General features: G+C 40.3%; 1 protein-coding gene across 2 annotated transcripts in view; it reads right to left on the bottom strand.

Annotated features, from left to right (window-relative positions):
- Positions 1–61: 61 nt before the first annotated feature.
- SMYD2 (SET and MYND domain containing 2) overlaps positions 62–20,752 on the bottom strand; it is a 29,322-nt gene continuing 8,631 nt past the window's right edge. For both annotated transcript variants that reach the window (XM_071578563.1, XM_071578571.1), the window contains 10 exons: positions 18,992–19,102; positions 17,334–17,394; positions 14,739–14,863; positions 11,385–11,452; positions 9,630–9,732; positions 7,163–7,273; positions 5,253–5,373; positions 4,875–5,049; positions 3,348–3,456; positions 62–1,283 (listed from right to left, as the gene is read on the bottom strand). In XM_071578563.1, coding sequence (XP_071434664.1) covers positions 1,203–1,283; positions 3,348–3,456; positions 4,875–5,049; positions 5,253–5,373; positions 7,163–7,273; positions 9,630–9,732; positions 11,385–11,452; positions 14,739–14,863; positions 17,334–17,394; positions 18,992–19,102 — 1,065 coding nt within the window. In that variant the 3' untranslated portion in view covers positions 62–1,202. The remainder of the gene's footprint in view (positions 1,284–3,347; positions 3,457–4,874; positions 5,050–5,252; positions 5,374–7,162; positions 7,274–9,629; positions 9,733–11,384; positions 11,453–14,738; positions 14,864–17,333; positions 17,395–18,991; positions 19,103–20,752) is intronic.

Here is a 20,752-nt window from a genome sequence, read left to right as displayed (position 1 = left end):
CCAGCAACAATTGCTGGCTGGAGAGCAACGAAAACTTTCAGCAAAACAAGCTGACAAAACCCATGTTCTAGCAGTTTTATTTTCAGAACAGTGCTTACAAGAAAGAAAATACAATTAAGTTCTCATGGGTGTTGTGTTCTCTTTCTCATAGTACTTTGTAAGCTGTGAAAGCAGTAAGGAATGGGCAGGTACTTTCACATTGCACCATATTTAAATGTTGGTGCTAGAAGTTCACAGTCACAGTCTTTTTTTATTTCCCTCCTTAAAAGCAATTACCTGCCATTGATCTAAGTAGAGGAAAAAAAACCCCAAACCCTCTTGTTTTATATATGGGTATAGAAAGCTAAGTGCTGGACTTTTTCCTCAGAAAGTGTTCTTGTTCCTCTTTTAAAAAAGTAATTGCTAACTTATTTATAAATTAGTTGTAATACACTGGATGTGAAGGTATGGCTGTAAGGAAATACGAGCAATAAATTCACTTCAACCTGTAAAGGGGACTAAAAAGCCAGAAATTGCATAGTTCACATCTTGTGCAAGCCTTCGAGCTCCAAGATAGGTGCCAGCATTCTCTGTACAAGACATGCTGAGCTCTAGGCCCTTCTTGTGATTAATTGCCATCTGCCAGGAGCAGCAATGGACCTGGAGATTAACTGGCTGAGGGAACAGTGGTGGCTTTCCTGTAAAATGTGCAGAACTCATTGCCCATTTCCCCTCTCTCTCAGCTAAGCCACTGCAAACAAAAATGATTCATGAAAAAAGGAAATGGATGCCAAACCACAACTGAAAAAATACAGCTTTTGCTAATTTGTCAGATTAAGTGGCACTATTTAGGCAAAAGTAGATGTCACAAAACTATTGCACCCACTTAAAATGTACAAGTGGAATCAAGAGGGGTCAAGACCACTTTATTTACTTTACACAGATAAGATCCACATTGAAATCCCTAAAGAAAAAAATAGCCACTTTTGCACAGGAACCATCAGAAGGCATAACTTTCAAGAAACCATGGATGCTTCCTTAAAGGAAAAAAAAAAGGCAATTGTAGATGTGGGGAAGCTGGGAAGCTAGGCCTAAGTGTGTTTGTCATTCCAATTATAGGACAGAACTGTGTTCATACTCTACCGCTTTTCAAAGCACTCCTGAAGGTTTCCATAACAAGGCTTTTTAAATAAAGGTTTGAAGGATTGCATAGATTCAAAGGCTCAGTGGTCCTCTAATTCCTTTTTGATCTCTGAAATGTATGGATGATCTTTCCCATGTGCTACTTCCATGATAGCAATTGCCTATGAAAAGAAAAAAAATATTCACACAATTGATTCATATATAACACCAGGCTATAAATACTCTCTTTAGAGGTTTGAAGCAGTCTGACACCTCTAGCTACTTTTTGTCCCCTTGTAGTTATAAACCCAGTAGGAAATAAAATGAAATTCAAAACTAAGTAATAAAGGTTTTACATTCAGAGAATACATCTTTGATCTTAAAGGAGCCCAAAGCAACTTTCAAAATTATATTCCTGACAAAACTACTTTGAATGCAACCAGCTCCAGGACAGAAAACTGCAAGTGCGGTGGGTAATGTTCTGGCAGAGGACTTACCCAGTATCAGAGCAATCTCTGTTCCTACCAATTTATCCTTCAGCTGTCACATGGACAGACAGGCCTGGTGCAGAAGTTACTTTAAGACACTTCAGATTTGATTTTGTAAACCCTCCACTGGCTCCCAGGGTGACCAATGCCACAGGAAGGAAGCAATTTCTTAGGTAAAAAGTGAGATCCTGTCAAATTTGGATGGACACTGCTCTGCTCAACTCCCTGCCCCTTCACCTACAGCCTGCTCCAGTCCTAAGAGCGAACACTGCAGGCAGCCAAATCACCTGACTTCCACTTTTCCTGCCATTACCCACACTCAGGGCAGAGAGTGTGCAGGGGCAAGATTTCCACTTTAGAAAAAGATAGCAGAGCCCCCAAGCAGATGTGATAAGAGGCAGCAGGAGATAGAACTGAGAAGCAAGTTCAGTGTCAGTCTGAGAATACTGAAAGACCAGACCACAGTGCTAAGACAGAACAAAGAATACTGATCTAAGCATTTAGCCATTTTCTCCTTGGGAAATTTTATGGAATTATGCTCTTGTATTTGTTAAGTCAGTACAACAAGGGCTTTTGGTACCATCTCAGCAACAGTGAGAAATGACTCAGCTCCTCCTCCTGCCCAAAAGAAGAAAGGAGGGCGTTTTGGATGAGCTGCTCACAAACTGACAGAGAACAATGGGTTTGTTTTTCCACTAAATCCCAAACATAAGGGACTGGGATAACTTTGGGCAGTTCCTGTAGACAGCTTTTGGAAGTGAGTCATTAGAAAATGTTTGTGTTAGGAAGCTTACTCTGCCAACAAATCTACCTAACAGTTCCCTACACCCCATCCCATGCTCTTATTGGCACAGTTCCCATTTCAACTCAAAGGTTTAACTCCACAGCAAAGGAAAACCTATTTTAATTTCAAACCAGGTAACAGTGAAATTTTAGAGCATATATTCTTGTAGCATCTTTCATCATGGCTGGATGGCTCTGTTACTGCTGGCTAAAAACTTGCCAGTGTCTAAAAGGCTAAAAAGGAAATAAAAATAAATACATTGTGACATTTCACACTGAGTCATTATATGCTACAGTAGTCACTGATGCTTAAGAAACTAAAATAAACTTCTATACAACAACAATAGAGCAAAAAAGTCAAGAAACAGTAAAGACTAATAAAAAAATAAAAGAAAAAACCCCTAAGGAATAAGGAACAGACTAATAAAAAGGAGTGAAGAAAGATGTAAAACTAAATGCTGTATTTGCCAATTTCAGCATCACCAGATGCATTGAATTCCCTTCAGCTATGTAAAAATCGATTGGTTCCAGAACAAATAACCACCAAAAGCATGCCTAGTTTAAGTTGGATATAGCAATCACAGACTTCAATGAAACACTATGTGCCTTTTATAAGAGCCAAACATTTTTTTCTGTCCTTACCCAGCAAATGAGAGGCAATTATAGTTCTCCTTCATTCGCACTAGTGCAGCTCTAGTTCAGTGACAGACTTGGAGCAAATGTTTAAGCATAATTCTCATGCCAGCTGCTGCAGTATGAGTCCACTGTGTAAAGGTAAGATTCCCTGTATGCAAGAGCAGACCTATACTACCTCTCTAGAAAAATCAAATCTAAGCCAAAAATCCATTAATCACATATATTAACAAATGGTGCATTTCCTACCAAGCCAGGCTTACTGACAGAGAAGCACAGAGCGTTTCAGTGCCCCCATGTCTGAGCTGGTATTATTAATGAAGAAACCAAGAAATAAAATACCCTCTTCAGAGCTTTAACTCCAGCTGTCCTGTTCTTCAGTGCCATATACAGTCTCCCCAATTTCAGCCACATGGAGGCAACATTCAGCGAATAGGAAGGATAATGTTTACTGCAAGAGAGAAAGAAAACCAGCTTTATCAAACTTGGCAGTTTCATAGCATTTTCCCAGCCCCCGTCCCCCTCTCAGGGGGCAAGAAGCTGCCTCTCGTTGCCCCTGCCCATTCACTGCTCATCCCCTCTGCCATGATTGCCAAGAGTCAGTGCCAATTGTGTCTGGGATGGTGACGCCTGTCAACTGGGAATTGAACTGAAACTACCATATGCCTCTGAACAGCTGTCAGATGGCAATGACTTTCTGCCACTAGTTTTAATCTAGCCAGCAACAGAAAGAGCCTGCATTGTTACAAGTTTTTGGAGCCACCCTGCACCCACAGACGTAGCTCTGTGTATTGCACAATAGTTGGTGGAACGGAAAGTGAGGGGCCCTCTGCAACGCATACGGCACACATGCCATTCTGCACTTGCACACACTGAGCTAGCAGAGTCCAGTTCAGCAGAGCTGACCCGGAAAGCCAGGCTCAGAGCCAGAGGAGCCGGGCAAGTCCCAGGCAAGACAAATAGTACTGAGCCCCCAGGCGGGGAATGTTGGCTCCTTCTTTGTATCACTGCTCTCTGCCAAGTGATCTGTGACTTTAGGTTGGCATCTGCTCCAAAGGGAGAGCTTTCCTTGTGCTCCTCCCAGCTGGCAAGAAAGTCACGTCTCAAGACGAGAATCTGTTTGGGAGATTCATGGCAGGATTGGACACAGTGCATAACTCTCTGGCTCTAATGAAAGAGATCACTACTGTAAAAACACAGACAATTTTATCAGAAAGAGTATTAATTTTTTCTACAGAGGCTGTGTGTGCTGCCTTGCCTCACACAGGGCTTCAGCCTGCGCAGTCCCCAACACTTCAGCCCTCGGGCAGCAAAGATCAGGAACACCAAGACACACCCAGCCTCCGAGTACAGAACCTGAGCTCAGTTCCAGCTCCCTCTGCCGCTGGGCCACAGCCCCGGCATAAGGCTCTGCTCCTCTGTAGCCGTGCCCACTGTGCTACTGCAGAAAGGACTGGGACACTGCAGGAGGCTTTGCCTCCATTATTTCGTTACAAAATACTGACTGCAGATGCAATTTGAAGCTCTGCTTTAGTAAAAGATTAAGATATTTAAGAAAACCAGTATTTATCTAGCTAAGAAGAACCACCACAGCACCCAAGGTGGCAAAATTATTTTGAAAACACAAAGCAAGGATTTCAAAGTCAGTCCTGCTATATATTGAAGACCACATTTTTACAGTAACAAACACAATCCCAGCATTTAAACATTCTTTTTTGAGTAGTGATATCATAATTATAGTGATGTCATAGATAGTGATATCATGTTTACACAATACATACTAAGAGAAGTGATCTCTGCCCAAACTTGTCTTAATTGTTCAGATTACTGAATTAAAGCACACACACAAAAAAAGTTTCTCATATTTACCTATACGGTCTGATAATTTTTTGTCCGTAACGCAGTGCACCTTCCCAGTCCTGCACGTAGAGGCAGACACCCATGGCCTGGTACATCATATGTAACATATAAACATTACTGTCTTCAAACACTGCACCCATCTTGTCCAGGCTGAGCTCACAGATCTCCAGTAATTCATCAGGCGGTATGAAGAAGTCAAGGAACCCAATAAATAGACGGCCTTTCATTATACAACTACCTGGTAATGCCTTCAGACACAAAGACGACAGAGGTAAATTTAATTTCCACTGGTCACAGTATTTCTCCTGCAAGTAATTCAGAAGTCCAGCAGGTGAGATTTTGATGTCACACACCATGCCAGTGTAGTCAGGGTGAGACAAAGGATATATTTGTAGTGTTTGGCTCGCCTGAATTCCTCAATCACGTTCCTGGCATATTTGATCATGTTCTTTACTGTCTCTGCTGATGGAGGATCATTCAGCTTGCAGATTTCCAGTTTCTCTTTATCCTGAAGGAAGCACAATGAACCTTACAAAGCTGGTTCCAAGCCCCACAAATGAAGTGCACCTGCTATACAAAATTACTCTAATAAAAATACATAGACGAGAACTTAAGCTTTTCAAAGACTGTAAAAACAAAGGTAGAAAGTGCACCTGCAATTCTTCTCTAAAGCCTTGGCTAGGAGTCCTAGAATCCTCAGGCCTTCCAGTTCTCCTGCCATTCTCTACTTCCGTGAAGTCCCTTTCTTTTGAAAGATTGAAGAGCTTTTTGATTTTGTGATAAAAGCAATTTTACATAAGAAATATCACCAATTTTGAGTGATTAGGGATTAAACCAAAATTAAAATTAAGGCTTTAAAAGTTCAAATACCTTAGGTCTACCAACTAGGTCTTGGAAAAATGACACACTCTTAAATATAGAAAAGGATCCTTCATATCTAGAGAGGAAAAACACATTTCCCCATATTTTGTTATTTCTGCTGGACAGCTCCACTTACTCTTATCTTTCTATCTAACTTACTACTTCATAAGAGTCAGCTGCAATCTAGAGAAAATCTTTTGCTGTTTAAGCTTCACATTGTTGCTAGATTTCTTTTCCTTTTATTATTTCATCAGCCAGCCAAGAGGTCTAAAGGGGACTCTTTCCAGACCTGAAGGAGGCTGAGTGGCAGGTGACTCCAAGAGTAGCACATTGTTGAAAATCACAGGTGAGATCCTGACTTCGTTAAACTCAGTTGCAAAATCATCAAGGTAATTCTGGCAAAAAACAAAACTAACATGGTATCAACAGAGTGCCCTCAAGCAACAATATTGAGTACTATTTTGGAAAAGAAAATCATAAAATATTACACCATTTAGGGGAGATCGCCATCTGATCAGTTTGGGAAGCAGGTCTTATAAGGATGCCTTATGAAAACAGGAGGAAAAAACAATATGGAACTTAAGGATCAGATTATGCCAGGCATGCTGACCTTGCCTGGAATGACAGGTGAGCCATGCAAAGATCAATTCTTGTAGGACCTTCAGTGAAGGAAGTCTAAGTGGTTGCACAGGCACAGCTATCTCAGTAGCTGTTTGGTTTGGTACTTTCCCCACCTCCTTCCCGTCCTCCTCTCCCCTAAGCAGTTTTCTTCAAAATATCTAACTCTTTGTTTTAAGGAATACCATCGGGGTGTCTGCCTTTGTCCTTTGAGAAGCATCAGCTTATGTCTAATGAACATAACTCTGGCCTGCACATTACATGGGGCTATGACCCAAGACCATGAGCAGACTAATATGATGGCATTGCAGGGAAGGCCATTTCTCAGATTCTGCTGAATCTCCAAACCATCCAGAGATGTCATACAACATTCCCCTGAAATAGACTAAAATGTCCCAACCAGGAACTGCAGCAGTTCTCTGTCCGATCAGGACCACAGAAATGCCCCAAACTAGATTTACTCACTGAGAGTTGACAGAGAGCATGCATTTAAAAAAATGAAGGAGTTGTGAGATAAATTCTTTGGCCAGATGCCATAGACACGGTGTAATTATCTACTTTTAACAATGTTTTCATCTTTGCTTTGTAGTTCAACTTTAAATGGGCTTCTACCAGGAAATTTCCTGATGTGCTATGATTACAGTGGAAAGAATGAGTATCAGAAAGCCTTGCAGACAGAAAAACAAAACTACCACTCCCACCAACCCTATCCCCTATTCTACTTTCCAAAATGTAATTAAACCACAGAGGAAATTACATCTAAAGACATGAGTAGGTGCCTTGACAGTCAGAAGCATATTTCACACCAATTGGATTACCTTTTCTTTCGTAATGCACTCCCTGCAATCACAATTAAAGAAATACGAGTCTTTTAACCGGTCATTTCTGTCTTCTGTGGGATAGAGCAGGTCAATATAGCTGCTAAAAATCTACACAGTAAAAGACAAAGCAGTTAGTGAGAAGCAGTGTCACTAAACATATTTATCACTACTAGTCCTGGTATGATGGCTAGATATTCATGCAACTTGTGGACCCCCACAGCCACATCACCTGCTTGCTCCCTCACATTCTAAGCCTCTTGTCAAGCACCAGGAGTTGTCATTTGTGAATGCAATCTAACAGAGAAGTGTTCCTTTTCTATTAGTTATGGAATTTCCCTCAAATATTACCCTGGCTTACACCCAGGACAGCAAGATTCAGGTGTGGATAAGGAAACTTTCACAGCATAAATCTCAGGCTCCTGTCAGACTACAAAGATATGCCTACTTTTCAGAAGTAAAATAATGATTTCAGGTATCCAGCCAAGGATAAATTACAGTGGCCTGGTTTTTTGGAGGCTGGAATCTCAAATTTTTCTTTCTGAAAACCTACAAAAATTGGGGCAACAGCAGTCACCAGTAGCTTTAGAAACTTAGGACAAGATCTTTAGATCTCTGAAAAGAAGAGGCCCAGTGCTCCAGTTCAAGGAGAATGAATATCAGATTTACTTCAGCAGCAATATTTTAAAGCAAAGAAAACCCGCTTTTGAACATTTTAAAGGCCCTTCATATACACTATTCTTAAGTTTTCCTCTATTTCAATGGTCTTCAGAAAAGAACCCCTGCAACTAGCTTTAATGATCTGCTTTTAAAATGAGATCTCCCCCAAGAAACACATCCTATGCACAGCACAGTTGATCATTCTGCAGACCAAGGAACAGCTTTAGCTCCATTTTCTCATTTCTAATTATTTGAAATGCTTTGTTCAGTCTTTATGCTTAAGATTTCTCTTTCCTTTAAAATTACATGTAATTTCATACAGTACATCCTCTTAAAAGAAAGTGTGAGCATGTCATCTTCCACTTTTCCCCACACTCCTCCCTTCCATGTTTTCAAAGCATGTTCAAACGCAAGAATTCCATTTACAGCAAAAAAACCTTCAAAATGTTGCACTGCAATGGCTACAGGGAACCTGAAGATGGAGACACAGGCTGTGAGACCACACAGCATCCATGCACAACCACGAGCTCATGTTTAGGAAACTCTGAGGTGTCAGAAAAGCGAACATGCAAAAGCCATGAAGTCCTGGAGAACTGATGCAGCTTCTAAGACAGAACTCAACGCGAAGGAGATGTCAAGTAAAGTAAATACTCCACATCTCTACCTCTCACCATATGCCCTCCCTGGAAATGTTGAAAATGTCTGTGAATCTACAGTAAAATTCTGAAACCAGAATCAGTTCTTGTCCATTAGCACAATGCATTTGCGGTGACTGCGAACATCACAGACAAATAATCGTTAGTAAATGGCACCAAAAGAAGTTGCTCACCTGAGTAATTCACCCTTGGCTACAGCAACTAAACTCGCTTTGTTCACAAAGGTGAACATCTACAATCCTCAAAAATAACTTTTCTCCCTCCCCTTCTTCCAGACTGGTATCACACACCAGAAATCAGAAGTTACCAAAATCAAATCTGAGCTTATTTTGAGCATTAACTTTGCCCACTAAATTAACATTTACAAACTAGCCATTGAAACTCGAGGTAAACTCCATCCCCAGAAAGAATGTTCTGTATCTTCATTTCCTGAAGGTATTTAAACATCCTCCTCAACTCTGTTTAACATCTTTTTTCTTTTTCTTAAAGCAAAATGCAGCTCTGCTGCTTTAGACTTCCTGCTGAGTTCATTACTTGATTGTCTAAGTTTCAAGGTAAACTCAGAGCCATACTCCATTTCACAGAATCTTAACCATCACTGTTCAGTTCCACCCTGCCTAAAACCACATTTTTGTTCTTCTGTGACCTCCCAGCAAATGCCACTGAGGTGATGGGACCAAATCCCACGTTTTGTGGATGCTCTGTCCAAACAGAAGTCAGAGGACTTATCTGTATCCATTTACCTTGTTTATTTTGGCTTCAATTTCAACACATTACTATTATACTGGGAACTATTATAGCAGTAATAATTTGCTTTGATCTTGGAATTTCAAAGCACTAGCCAAACATCAGTAAACTCAACCTCATTTTACAGATGGGTAAACTGAGAGAGAGGCTGGCAGATATGCAGTGACTGCTGCAGGTGCCCTTCCCTTGTTTTAGCACAAAATTGGATACTGCTTCCAAAAACCACAGAACTCCAGAGCCACCCTAACTTTCCCAAAGCACCATCTAGCACCTCTGAGAAACAAGAGACCCTTACCCTTAAAAATTATCAGATTGCTATCTAATTGAAATGAACCTTGAAAACCAGAATCAGTCTTACTTTTAGGATGCATAGTACAGAGTGCATTCAAACACTGTGTATTTACCTCGTCTCCAGGCTCAATGTCTTTAACAGCTCTGACTTCAGCCAAGGTTCCCTTGTAAGTCACAATCACATTTGGGCAACAGCTATGGTTCATCAATGCAACACTGTAAAAGTAGAATAGTGATGTTTTCCCCAACCACCACCACAAGCAAAAGGTAAAAAGTTAAGCACCACTTCACAAAACAAATAAATATGAAAGAGTCAGTCTCTATAAGCTGTTTATAGTCTGAGGCTTAACATGAAGGTAACCTTGGGAAAATCCATTGTACTGTTATTTATTCTAAAGACATGGAGAGTGGCTGTGCTAATGAAACGTTGCAATTTTTAAATCCTATTATTGCAGTACTAGGCAAGTTATTTTTTTTCCCATTCTTATAGTCCTACGGGACAGCTGACAGGGATGTTCACGTAGCTTTACTATCAACATGATAGACTATCTTCCTCAGAGGAGAAAGAAAGAGAAACAAGAAAATACAGGAAGACAAAAGTCTTCAGTGCATCATGATTTAAGATGGGTGCTAAAATTTTAGCTGGCTTCTATGCAAATGTAAACAGCTTCCATGCTTGAAGTGGGAGGGAGGAGATCTCTGCCTGTTATACAAGCGTATGACTTAGACAAAAACAGCAGAGAAAAGTCATCCTCCTGATTACTACCCTTGGAGAAAGTGCAGGCCACTGCTTATTTGAGATACAATGTGTAATTTTAATTCTTTCTCTTCCAATCTAGCAAAATAACAATTGCCTCTTCAATCTTCTTAGCTCACATGCACAAGTGTTAAGTACAAAATATCTGACTTGTATGCTGAGCATTTACAAAGGATGGTGTTGGACATGTTTCCAGAACATCGTGGTTTAATACTCTCCTCTCCCCACAATGACTCTGACCCTGGGAATTTCAAGGCATTAATTTCCAGTCTGTAGATCAGTAATACAAGCTTCAGACAGACCGGCCTAGAGAAGGAGAATCTGTGAAGCAAGGACTAGCTACTACTGTCTGTGTGCAGCACTTGGCAAAATCCATCCTGCTTTAACTGGGCATCTGTAGGTTTCGAGTTACTTAGACACAGATAAGCTACGAGTAATCTAAGTCTCACCAGCAAGCCAAAGTAAGCACACAGTGCTAATACCTTCATACAGGCTGTGCAAAGATCAGGGGCAGAAAATACCCTCCTTTGCTACAACATTAAGTGGGAAGGACAGACTTAAAAATGGAAGAAATGTTCCTTGGCCTTAAAGAGAGCTGTGTTCCCCTGTCCACAAACTGCAGCTAATACTTAACACCTGCAGTTTATTTGTAAAGCTAAGAAGCTTGTACATATTTTTTTGCACTGTCATAGCAAGGAGGCTCAAAGAAGGGATTTACTGTTTTTCAGGGAACAAAGGTAGAAGGGATATTATTCAGAGAGCACTGGGTGAAGTATTATACCTAGCCAAAACTGAAAGCTGGGAATAGAGCAAGTCACCTACAATCTTTTTCATTTGGCTTTGATGTCCCTGTCCAGAACCTGCTAGTCAAGTAAGTGTTTTCTACCAACCTGAATACAGTTCATAATCTAAAAGTTTCAAAAAAATTACAAGGACAATTTTACCAAAATTACCAGATTTTTAAGAAAAATTGCTGCAAATAATTGGCCACATTTTATTAGCCAATTAAAGATACTTAAATTGAGTGTTTAATTAATTTCTTTTCGTAGATATCTACTTCCTTTATTTGTTTTTAAATAAGTTATTTTTTTAAATATTAAAATCCACTTACTCAGGAAATATGGCTGATCCCAAATGAGAGAGTTCTTCATCTTCAATTGTGAAGCCATTACAGTTAACCTAAGCAAAAAGAGAAAGATATTAGATCACTTGTCACACTCTCATACATCAAACACAATTGCAGCAATTCACAACTTTCTACGCACCTCCCCAGTACTCACAGGGAGCTAAATGATTTCTCAACAAGTGAAGTGAGGACAGAAGTCCCTATCAAAAGGAATGCAGAGGACACTAAAGAACTGACAGTCCAACACTTGCACCTGCTCAGGACACATCTATTGGATTCCTCCTTGGAAGTCCAACCACGAGAAGTGGGCCTTGAAAAGAGCGCTAAAAAGTGCCTGACAAATCAAGACCATTGCAAACATGGAACAAAGCCTCATCCTGACACAGAGCAAAGAGACTTCATTTGGCCCTGACAAGTAAAGGGCCAAAGCAGAACTACACATGCAAGGAGCAGTGTGGCAATGAATGACAGCAAACTCAGCCAGGCTGGGGCTGTGCAGAGTCTTGGTGGAGCATGTTACAGGGACCTGCCACAATGACATCGGTCATCAAAGACTGCACATATGAGCTACAGCAAAGTACATATGAAAACAACAAAAGCAGTGAGAAAGACTTGCACCTAAAAAAGACATAGAATAGGAGAGGACAGAAAAAGGAGAGAGTAGGAAAGGAAGTGTATTCCTAATTTGAACAGACACAGGATCAAAAGAGCTGTTCACAAAACTCTATTACAGAATAGATTCAAGCAGGTTTTAAAACCTTCTTACTTTTATTCTCACCCAACTCAAAGAAATCTTACAGGACTTTTAGCTTTGTTTCATGTGGTTTGTATCACTAAGTGGCCAAAATGCACCTCAGTCAAGTACCTTATTCCACTTTCACTTCAAGTCATCTACATACCAACATGAAGAGAAACCTCTCCACATTCAGCATCAAACAATAACACCCTACAAACATAAAAATGTTCATGAAAGCACCAGTAAAACACTGAAACAACTACTATCACATGGTCAACTCCAGCTGAAGCTACAATAGGCACAGGAGCAGTCAATCAAATACAGTGCAAGTATTTGTTCTGGAAGGGTTAAGAGTTGACAACAAACACTGCCAACAACAATCACAGAACCACAGAGTGGTTTAGATTGGAAGGGACCTTAAAGAGCATCAAGTTCCAATCTCACTTTTTTTCCCCCAATCCCAGAAGGAAGGGACATCTTACACAAAACCAAGCAGCTCACCAAAAGTAATATGCCCCACAAGCTGGAATGTAACTTGGACTGGATTTTAGAAAAAACACAAATACTTCTCATAGGCACTTCTCAGGTACGAACTGTTTAGGATGAGTTCAGAATTAAGGAAACTGTCTTGTTTCTTTGATTCATCAGTAGCTTTGCTATTTTTAGCAATATAGCATCCAAAGGTTCCCCATCTCTCAAAATGATCATGCTACTGCATTAGCCAATGTATGAGCATACCTGAACCAAAACCAAAATGTAATTGCTGAATACAAAAACAATACAAAGGAAAGATAATATCAACAGCAAGTAAGAACATAAGGCTGCAAAGGATGACAAAGAATAACTTGATGGTTCTGAATCACAGGGAAATGTTTAAAAAATGTGTAGTGAGTTACTATCAGGTCCCCTCCACTTAGCCAGAATAACACAGTTCATGAAGGCATCATAACACAGGAGGAGGGACTAGAAGGGATGAGATATCACTGGTTTCACCAGATGAATGTATGACTAAAAATGGCAAAGTAGATAGAATGAAGAGGAACAGCAGAAAAACTGGAGCTCAAAATTGTTCCAAAAGGGAGGCATGAAATACAAGATCTTCAAGGGCAGGATGAGATGTTGAAACTTGAGACAAGAGAGAAACTGTTTGAAGAGTATAACAAGGTGAGACTGAGGAGGAACAGCACCAGTCTCAAGAGCTATAGTTACAAAAGAGAGTAGAATGATGTGAACAACTGGGGAAAGTGAGCAGTTAAAGGCCAGGGTTTTGGAAAGCAAAAACTTTACCCAACTCAAAAGGACCAATTACACTTTAGCTGTGTCAGGAAGAACAGACAAGGCCCACTAAAAGCAATGAGCAGAGAGTCAGGGATATTCAAGCCCCAAATGACTACCCTGAGCCACAGGGACAAACAATGCTGAATGCAGGAGCAAAGCAGACCACATGAGGCCAGAATAAGTGTTGAAGCAAAACAAAGGAGCAGCAACATATCCATACTACTGGTTTTAGGTCAAGTTAACTAATTATTAGAAAACATGTTTGTGTCTATCAAGGGCAATACTCAGAAACACCATAATGAACTGGTTGTGCTGATGTCTTTGAAATATTCTTCTGACAAATATAAATTGTTAAGGTTTTCAGAAGAGAAGAAAAAACTTGTCACTGAAAGGAAATTAGAAACAATATAATGGATCATAAGCAGATGCTAAACATACTAAAGAATCATTCCCCTACAGAATAAGAGTAACTGTGTTTTAAGGAAATAGTAACCGTGACTCATTGTTGGTAGATGCCCAGCCCAGCTCTCCCAGCCAGGATACTTCCATCTCAGCTTTTATTACAATAGTCAGCATTTGTCCCCATCAAAAAATACTATTCTTTTTACTCAGACAATTAAGTTTAAACTAGCTTATATTTAAGTAAAGAAGGAAAAAGAATAAATGGATCTTTCAGCATTCCACCAGTGTATTATTCCATACAGTACAATACATTCAATTTAGATGCATATGAAAAGTAGGTGAGGAAAAAGAAGTGACATATAAGAAGCTTCCTGACAAAATATGCTCTTTTTGCTTCATGTCTACAGATGGCCAAACCACTTGACTACATTTAAAAGATACACACCAGATAAAAGTTTTAGGCTGCTCTTTTTACTTCCCTGAAGTTTACTCCCTGTGAAGGTCAAACACCATGACCTGACCAGCAAGAATTTCCACAAATCTGAAGCCTGAATGAAGCATTTGCCTCTGCAGGGTCTAAGGCCAGAAGCCTTCCATGTTAGTTCAACAACAGCTGCACTATGCTTGGCCCACAAGAAGCCTAACTTTGACAGGGTTTAATAAAGGCTGTTTCCCCTTTTCTTCAGTGTTTGAAAAGCATCTCATAGAAAGTCTCTGGACAAGAGTCTTTCCCCTCACTTCAGAAATGGGGCACATCCAGCCACTTCTGCTTAATGAAGCAAATCTTCTCCATCAAGCATACTCAGTTGTCCCGAACATAAGCAAAGAGCTACCACTTCCATTCCCATTAACATTCCCCTTTCACAAAGACTAAAGTCCTACAGCAGCATCCACCTAAGCAGATTGTGTTCTAGCCAACTTACTTGTGCAAAGAGAACTACAAGGGCAGCATTGTCAGGGTAGTCCAAGTGCTTTGAGTAAAAGTGATGAAGAGCAGCAATGTCGTTCTGAATCAGCTCTCTCTTTTCATTGTCTAGTTTGTCAATGTCTGTGAACAAAGAACACATTCCATTTCAGTATCAGGAAAACTCCCCCATGCACTATAGCTAGACTTAGGTTAGAACAGGCCCAGGCTTAAACAGAAAACCCGCAAGGACAGACTACTGGAAGTATTGTGAGAAGTGCTTGTTCTTCCATAAATGTAACGCTGCTTCTACCAAAACCACACTTGAGCTACAAGATCATGAAGGATTAAAAAGCATTTTCTAACATCTTTAAATTAGCAGGCAACTGTACACAGATTTGCCTTTCTTGGAAAAAGGGTTATAGTCTTCAACTCTGCACTCAACTCTAGCAAACAGCCCAGCCAGTCCTGGTCTTCTAGAAGCCTATCAAGTGTGGGATTTATCCCCAGCTATCTAAAACAACCTTATGTGGTCCCATCTGTTGTGGTATGAAGTCACACTCAGTGTCACTTATCTTAAAGCACACATCACATAGCAAACCTTTCTCATACAGACCTATTTCTTACCAACATGAAGAACCAGTCCAAACTCCTGCCAAGATTGTTTATCACTGCTTTTAAAAGACAGGGCCTCTGTGCTGGGAAAGACCATATTTATGGCCACATGTGACAGGGATCTGACAAAGACACTGGGGCTAGTCGCAGCGGTTCTCTTTGCAGCAAGAAGGGGATAACACAAGAGTGCCCAGGAATTCAATCCACCTGACCTGTTGCAGGCACCTGCTTTAGGAGGTACCAAACAGTGCCTGCGAATGCCCCTATCTCCGTGGGCTGGGGGCTGACCGCCAACAGAGGCATGTTTAACCTGCAGAGATGTAAGGCTAAAATGAGACAGCAGGAATATCAGTGGAAATGTCCTGGAACACCTGCAACTGTACTCCATTACAGATTTCTTTAGAGATTTACCCTCAGGCCAAAGCCATGGTCACTGAACCTTTTCCTGCCTGGTCCATACAGAGCAAACTAGATGATGACCAGTATACTCATGGTCCCCTCACTCTCTCCTCAAGACCAGTGCTGAGAAACTTTTTCCTAATCCTTTCTCTCACAGTGCCAATGTTACGAGTTCTCTCCTGCTCTGTGAAAGCAAGCAACTTATCCTTTTCTCTTCTCCAAACTCAAAATAACAGTGGAGAGAAAAAAAAGCAGGAAGAGAAAAGGCTTCACAACAATGGAAGAAAGAGGAAATAATTTGTAAGAGCAGATGTGAATGATGGGCGAGTCACAAAAACACAGAGGAAAACGAAACGGGACAATTGGATGAGAATAAGAACAAAATCGGAAATAAGAAATTTTGAGTTTCCAACTGACATCGAGGTGCCTTTTCCTCTCCTTTTCAGGTGTTGCAAAGTGTAAGGCAATTGCTGAACATGGTAAAGGTGTGCTAAGAAGTGAGTCAAAAAGGCAGAAGGAACAGGGGTGCTTACTAGCAAAACAAAAGCTTCTAGAGGACAAGTAGGACATTGCAACAGAAAAAAACAATTCAGCCTTTTAGGTCCCAAATAATAAATTATTGAAGATAAGCTGCAATGCAGAAGAATATACAGAAATTACTTCAGCATTTACCCATATTCTCCTCAACCTCAATCCCACCAATTTACCTGTAAAAATTAACCTTGCCTTAGGCAAAGTTAATGTTGGCATTTCCCCCTCCTTGTTCCCTAGTTGTCCCAACAGCAGTGACAAGAGCATTAGTTTAGGAAGCAAATAAGACAGTAATCTTGCTGTGCCTGGTTACTCTGCTACCTCAAGTCCTAGCAATGGCTACATTTATTTAGCATGTTGTAAAAGGTTTTAGAAGCCATCAGAGTGAGAAATGTGAAGATACAACCCATTGCCTCTGTGTACCCAGTCCCAAGAAAAACAACAGATCAGTGCAGTGACAACTGGTGCCCAGGATGGTTAGTAGGACCCTAGCTGGTCAGCTTTTAACTCTGCTTTACTGGACATAAACAGTAGCTTCCCAGATAAAAGCAAGCCATTGCCTCATCTTCTTCCTTGGATTATTTTAGAGCATTTAGGACATGGAATTTCAACACAATCATATATAACATGTCAGATTTGACTGGCAGTGACAGATACTGAAGCATAGTCCAGAGGGTTCTGCAATTAGCCCCTTAGTCACTGTCACCATCAAGCAACTATGCTGTCTCTGATTTTATGCCTCCTGGTAACAAATACCAGCTAATTTAATTTTACAATATTACAATTCTCAAAAGACACTAGAGTACCAGAGAAGTAAGAGATGGATGCATGCTCCATAATTAATTCTAAGTTTTCACCTTTGTTTCACAGCCCCACAAGCAACAAAGAAAAAAAAAGAGAGTATTGTGCTTTCAAAAAAATGAGGAACCACAATGCTCTTTGTTTGCTCCCTTCCTCCAACAGGAGTGGGATGCTCTGAAAGGTTTTGATGGAGCGGGGCCAGAGGGAAACAAATCATTAATATAGTTAAGTCTAAGCCTCTGTTTACCTGCAAGCATTTTTTACTTACGTGATTCAAACTCCGTAACAGCAAGCAGCTTCTCTGACTGTGTTCTTTCAGGGTGAATTTTCTAACAATAAGGGAGTGAAAAACAGTAAGAAAATGTTTTAATTTGGCAGTTTTGTGTACTCATTCTTTCTCAAGTTGGAAACTCTTAACTGTAAGAGAAATCCAAATCCACACTATATGGAATTTATAAGAGTTGACAAACAGCAATGAGTTAAATTGACTGCTCTCAGTAAAGGCATAGAAATATTCTCTCAATACCAAATTAGGCAGGCAAAGATTAACTCCTATCAAATTTATATACATAAACTGAACAGTATTTTAAATATGTCATTTGCTTTGTTCTAGACACTCAGAAAGCTGCTAACAATAGCAAGCAGGCAGAAGACAGGTTTTGCTTTGAGGAAAGTGAATAAACTGACTGTTGACAGAGTTCAAAAGCAATGCTCCACTGTTGGCCTAAGGCCACTTCTTTGTAATCTTGTCCATTAAATATGGCTTTGCAGGTGGCCCAGCAGCTGAGGTTCAGGGACTATGGTTTGCATATTTAGCTTTTATATGACATGTAGGGTTCTCCCCCCTACCCTGTAAAGCCGTAAAAGCACAAATTTACTCCAATGACTTTTTGTCATTAAACATTAGATTTTGTTCGTGGATCACCAACAAACCATGCTTTAATTAAGTCTCACACACATAAATTCACACACACATCTACACAAACAGCAAGTATGCAGCTACCTTCCCAGCAGGCCACCAAAATCCTCCCTACAGTATCCAGATTGCCCTTGTCACATAAACAAACCTCAATCACACAAATATGCTCCAAAGAGGATTTGCTTTTGCAAAGAGAGTTTAGACCTCTACAAAGATACAGAGCATAATAACCTTGAAACTCATGAATCCCATCCCCTCCCTGTAAGCACTTGTGTTATCCTCAGTATCCATATATTCAGGGAACACTGAAATGGAGGTTGACATTTCAATTTCTTTCCTTACTAATTGTATTCCTTCTCTTCAAAGACCAAGGGCCTGAGATTTCTCTCTCAGACTCTGTTTTTCACCACTCAACTCCTAAGTGTTTATACCTGAATACCTCAGAGGTGTTATTGACTCACAAATGTACTAGGAGTTACATGCTGCATAATGCTATGCACTTACAGCTGAAAAAGAGTACAACAGACATCTGCTTCATAAAGACATCAGTGCCTGCAGCCAGATAACACTGGAAGCATTCCTCAGAATTTAAGCATATATACCAAGTCTCATTCTTCTTTCTCTTCATTAATGTGGCCTTGGTGCCAGGCCACACATGTGACCTAGAGTTCAAATGTATTGGAACAGAGGCTGAAACACCATGCACATTGTGAAACTATCAGTAAACATTTCCAGACTGTGTGCAACAGTACCTTGGACATAAGTTATAACTACACAGCTTAAGACTTCACTAGCCTTTTGTTAGCTTCCCTCAAAAGTGTCCAGCTGTGATCCTGACGCTGTGGCAGTGGCCTGATGGTCAGTTTGTTCAGCTGCTCATCTCATGTTACATCCGTCTGTACACAGGAATAGTTGCAGGGATAGTTACTGTCGGTCAATTTTCATTTTCCTGCCTTCCCTGGCACCCAGAGTAGGAGCATACCTCTCAAGTCAAGCTTTCTGCTCACCTGTTTGGCAAGGATCCTCGCCGTCAGCCTCACGGTCTCTGAGGGATTCCAGTTCTGTCCAAAAGCGCACATGGAAGCACATTCGAGCTTGTGCATAGGCCAGTCTTCCTTCTGAAAATACAGAAAAATATATTAAAAAAAAAAGACATGGAGATAATGTGATGAAAAGGGGATGAAGCAAGTTCTGCCAGATCCTAGAGGTCAAGTGAAATGTGTTTCCTTTAAAAAAAATAAGATGACGCTAACTAAATCTGAACAAAAGTTTGAGTCACATTTAAGGGGTACAGCTATCCTGCTTTTTGCAAACAAATTCACAGGGGATGAGCTAAGGTCAGAACACCTTCATTTACTCAATGTAAAAAAAAATAAAATTAAGTGACAAAGAAGCAAACAGACAACATGATTTATAAATCACCAGTTCCTATTGTTCAGACCAAGAACATGAGGACAGAGTAGGTCTGAGACTGATGGTTTACTGGGCTCATTTTCGTTTAATACCTTGGCCCCTCATTATGAGTCAATCCTGGTGGAATCAGGAGTAATGCCTCTGAAGTCAATGGATCCACAATCACTGTAAGAATCAGTATACATAAGGTCGAACCCAAACCTTCTGAATAGAATTACCTTATTTTTTTTCCTTGAATGTTGAAGAATAAGAATACAGTTAGACAATGAAAACACATTAATGTAGGTAAACACATCTTAGTTAAGAACGTATAGTATACTCCTAGCTCAACACTTGGAGTGATGGCACAACGCACTGGCTTTTGGCACTCTACTAGTTTCATCCAATGACACAGAATCTTTCAAAGAATACCACAGAATCACATATTAACAATCTACACTCACACAGGCTGTCCTCAGGCTACATTAAATTTCATTTATTTATTCATTCAAATATGGAAATATTTAAGCAATACACAGTTATTTATTGCTATATCTGATCCCAAACACACATTTATAGCACTATGTTAGAACAGACCTCTAACAGTCTGTCTGCATAGGGAGCATCAAGATTTTTTTTCATACCGGTTTCACACTGGTAGAGAACAGCAGCAGTGGAAAGAACTCACAACAAATCCAACACGTTTGGAAGTGGAAACTTGAAAACCTTCTTGCAGTCTCCAAAATGTTCTTAAAACCCCTTACTGTGATTCATCCACTATCACAGACCTGTGTTGGCCTACTCCCCCAAAATTTTTAAACATCATTTAAAAAAAACCCCCAAACAATATGCCCCATCACAATGACTTAGGGGCAGGAACAGGAGAAACACAGTTTTCCTCAGTAACTTAACAACTGAAAATCAGAGCCATATGAGACACTGGAGAGACACATTTGAAGCTATCTAATACATCTACACAGGACCAGTAAATACGATACATGTCTACTGGGAAGTGGATCTCCTGTGGCAACTACAGCTGCAGGCTACACAGAACTACCCAAGGCACTTAAACAGTCAGCAGAATCAGAATCCTCAGCGTCTCCTGCCTTGGCTGGTCAACTTACTTACACATTTTGCAGATCAAAACAAAAGATGAAATAACTAATTTCAGTGTTACTACACCAAAAATTCTTCCATTGAAAATAGCTCTTTTAACTGCCCGGGGCATGGACAGCATTAGGAGTTTATTTTATTATGAAAAGAAAGGTAAGCACCTGCCCCAGCCTTGTACAGGATTCAAAGCAGTGCAACTCTGCAAAGGTATTCAACCCCTCACAATGTCAATTCCATTGTCCTTGGCATCTCAGTAAGGTATT

Source organism: Pithys albifrons, chromosome 2, assembly GCF_047495875.1.
Source record: "Pithys albifrons albifrons isolate INPA30051 chromosome 2, PitAlb_v1, whole genome shotgun sequence".
NCBI classification, from domain to species: domain Eukaryota; kingdom Metazoa; phylum Chordata; class Aves; order Passeriformes; family Thamnophilidae; genus Pithys; species Pithys albifrons.
This window is presented reverse-complemented; position numbering and strand designations above follow the sequence as displayed.